Below are 3,441 nucleotides of genomic sequence, written 5' to 3' on the forward strand. Positions count from 1 at the left end.
GTGTAAATAATATATTATATATATAGTTGAATTTATGGTTGTGAACCGACCTGTTTCCCAAAAGTCTATGCATTCTAATCATGAGATCAACTTCATCTTCAGCGAACTCTCCTCGCTTTATATTTGGTTTCAGATAATTCAACCATCGCAATCTACAGCTTTTGCGGCATCTGTTCAACCCTGCCATCCATGCACAAATTTAACAATAACTGTTATTAATGTATGCCAACGAACACTATCTCTATATATAATTCGTTACTTCACTTACTTGTATATCTGAATTAAGTCATATGTAGAGAAATAATTAGCAAATATATAAACATTCAATAATATTTTAAAATACATTTTGCTTTTCTTCTTGCTAAGCTCTTTTCATGGTTCATTATCACTGCATCAATATGGATTTGCTAAGCATTTTAACGTTTCAACGTGTTTATGTCTTGCATGATAATTTACTCTATTTTCATTTTTAATTATCATATTCATCCAAAAACTTATTATTTTCCGGTATATTTTTAGATTAATATACTAGAAGCTTTAGCTTGAGCAAGTTTTCAAAGTGTTCGGCGTTTTCTAGTTCCCAAGTTTTAGAACATGCCCTTATATTTATTTTGTATTATCAGATATATAATTATTTAGGTGTCTTTTGCTTCTATCAATTTAAATTTGAGTGAATATCCTATTTGATCTCTGATAATTAGTTCGAAAGGACTACGAGGTCCTAAAAAAAATACCCAATCCGGTCTCTACTTTTTTTTAGAGACTGATTAGTCCTGTGCAAAAAAAAAATATTGACTTTTTTTAGCACAGGAGCTAATTAGTCCCATAAAAGTAAAGTTCAGGAGTTGGATTGGGTATTTTTTTTATTAAGGGTCTCGTTATCTTTCGAAGTAATTATCATAGGTCGTTTAGAATTTTTTTCTTTAATTTTTAATTTTAAATCATTTCAGTTACTATAGAAGTCAAAAGTGATACCCAAAATTAATCCCATTAAGTTACTCAATAATTCATTTATGAAAAACTATAATTGTATTTGTATGAATGGTAATAATATCGACATTCGTGATACACACAAATTAAAATAATAACAAGAAAAAAAAAATCGGAGCACTTACAAATTTAAAAATGATTCTTAAGACGTTTATCATTATTGATGAAGATTAAAGAATTAATTATATTACCCGCTCTAGAAGGAACTAGGTGCCACTTTCCTTCTCCATATTGTTCAACACAAGCTCTTAGAAGGTCATCTTCCACCTTAGCCCATGCACCTTTTCTTAGGCCTATGGATCCCTCCATGGAAATGAAACAATATATACTTCAATTATTATTTGCAGTGATGCAACACAGTGTACTTTCACTAACCAAATAAAACACTAGGCTTGATAGTGTTGAGTTCTATGGCCATTCTACCCAACAATATTAACTACTATATATAGTACTATGGACACGACATTTCAAAGCATCAACGTGCAATTTCGGTGTCCACAAAATGCAAAAATGAGTCATGGATGCTTCACGTACCACAAAAAGCAGCACCCTGTGTCTCTTTAATAAATAGAGTAATATACTATTTTCGTCCTCAACGTTTGGATCAAATTCTAGTTTAGTTTTTAACGTTTTAAATGTTCTATTTTAATCCCAAAAATTTTTAAATAAGTTTAATGTTGTATTACGGTTAAATTTGACATGAACAATTAACATATATAAAAGTCAATATATGTTCAATTTCAATAAGTAAGTAAAATCGACCCACTAACAATCAAAAACTACTTGAAGATTGTCTTTATGGATAAAATATTTTTGTCATATCTTTATTTTCTTGTTTAAAGTTTTCATTTGTTGATTAGTTAATATTTTTTAGTAGATGTTTATCATATCTTTGTTTTTAGTATCTATCAATTATGGATGAATTCATTTAAGATATTCATGCTCGATGATCTAAGGCTAGCTTGTTTTCATTTTAGTATATATAACTCTCATTGTTCACATAGATTTCATCAACTATTTTTTTTCTTTAATTTTTTTTAGGCACATAACTATTATCAATTGTATAAATTAGCTATGTTTATGTCAAGAACATTTTTTTCCTGGCTTGGAATATAGGGCTTGGTGTTTTGAAAATGGTCATCTAGGCAATTTTAAAGGTGGCAGGGTGCACTGAAATAGCTGCCGAAATATAAAGTTATTTTTGTTAGATAAAATATTGCTAAGTTATCTGATCCAACAACAAGGTGGGGAGCTACTACTAGACATCGCTGCACGGATGAATTCTTTAGATGGACATAACGGAAAATAGAAATTAGGATATATGTGATATTTTATTTTTTAGTATATGTTTTGTTTAAGTTAAGTATGCAGCATTTTCTATTAGCCAAATACTTTACTTTTTTTATGACTATTAAAATACTCTATTGATATTAAAATAAATATGTTAGTTTATTTCACTTTTAAATATTCATGAGTTCTCGGCATCAATTTAGACTTTTAGAAAAGATCGATAAGATTTTTAAAATAAAAAAATACTCCAAAAAAATATCCCTAGGTTAATAAAAGAAAACAAACTAAAACAGTATTTTTAGAAAGAAATAGGAGCTACAAATAGCAGCGGTTTAAAACCGCCGCAAATATGTGGGAGAAATTACTCTTCGTAATATAAAATCGCCGCTAATCTAAACGACGCAAAATTACTGATTTGCGACGGTTATGCCATCGGTTGCTGAGAACCGCCGCAAAATGCAATTCCTGCGCCTTTATGTACTGCGGGCTGCGGCGATTGTTCTGCTGGCGTCTTGTTTAGCGGCGGTTCAAAACCGCCGCAAATCAACAAATAAATCGTCGCAATTATCCGTTTGTCTTGTAGTATTTTTATGCTAATTATTCAAGTCAAATTGAATGGTAAGACAACATTGAATATGTTTTAAAACTTTTTAGAATTGAAATAAGATATTTAAAACATTAGAGATCAAATTAGGATTTGGACCAAATGTTTAGGACTAAAATAGTATTTCATCCTAATAAATAAGTGTAGTAACTCAAATTAGTCGCTAATCAATTTTAATATGGAAAAATTATTTTCTAATTAGATTCTTGATATATTGGTCCCTAATTTCTTTTATAATATTAGAAAAATTACTTTTAATAAAACAAAAAGAAAAATGAGTTAATTATCCTTTTAAACAATTTGATTCCTCTACTATTCTACTATTTTTAGAAAGTGAAATAAAGATTAATTTGCTACATGCGCTTTTAGAGTATGTAAGGATTAATTTATTTTTTTATTTTTTAAAAAATTATTTGTCAAATATTGAAAAAAAAAAATCAGAGACCAATTTATAAATGTTTTTGGTTAAAGACTTGTAGCAAAATTACATGGGTATAGTCAGTGGCGGAACTTGAAACAAAATTTTGGGGGCTAGATAGAAAATAATTGTCAAAATA

The 3,441-nt window shown here is 29.0% G+C and overlaps 1 protein-coding gene across 1 annotated transcript in view; it reads right to left on the bottom strand.

Moving 5' to 3' along the window:
• Positions 1 to 1,320, bottom strand: part of LOC107621770 (transcription factor MYB90-like) — a 5,334-nt gene extending 4,014 nt beyond the window's left edge. The window contains exons 1-2 of the mRNA XM_016323772.2: positions 1,182 to 1,320; positions 51 to 180 (exon numbers count right to left, since the gene is read on the bottom strand). Coding sequence (XP_016179258.1) covers positions 51 to 180; positions 1,182 to 1,299 — 248 coding nt within the window. The 5' untranslated portion in view covers positions 1,300 to 1,320. The remainder of the gene's footprint in view (positions 1 to 50; positions 181 to 1,181) is intronic.

This window comes from Arachis ipaensis, chromosome B10, assembly GCF_000816755.2.
Source record: "Arachis ipaensis cultivar K30076 chromosome B10, Araip1.1, whole genome shotgun sequence".
Lineage (NCBI taxonomy): Eukaryota > Viridiplantae > Streptophyta > Magnoliopsida > Fabales > Fabaceae > Arachis > Arachis ipaensis.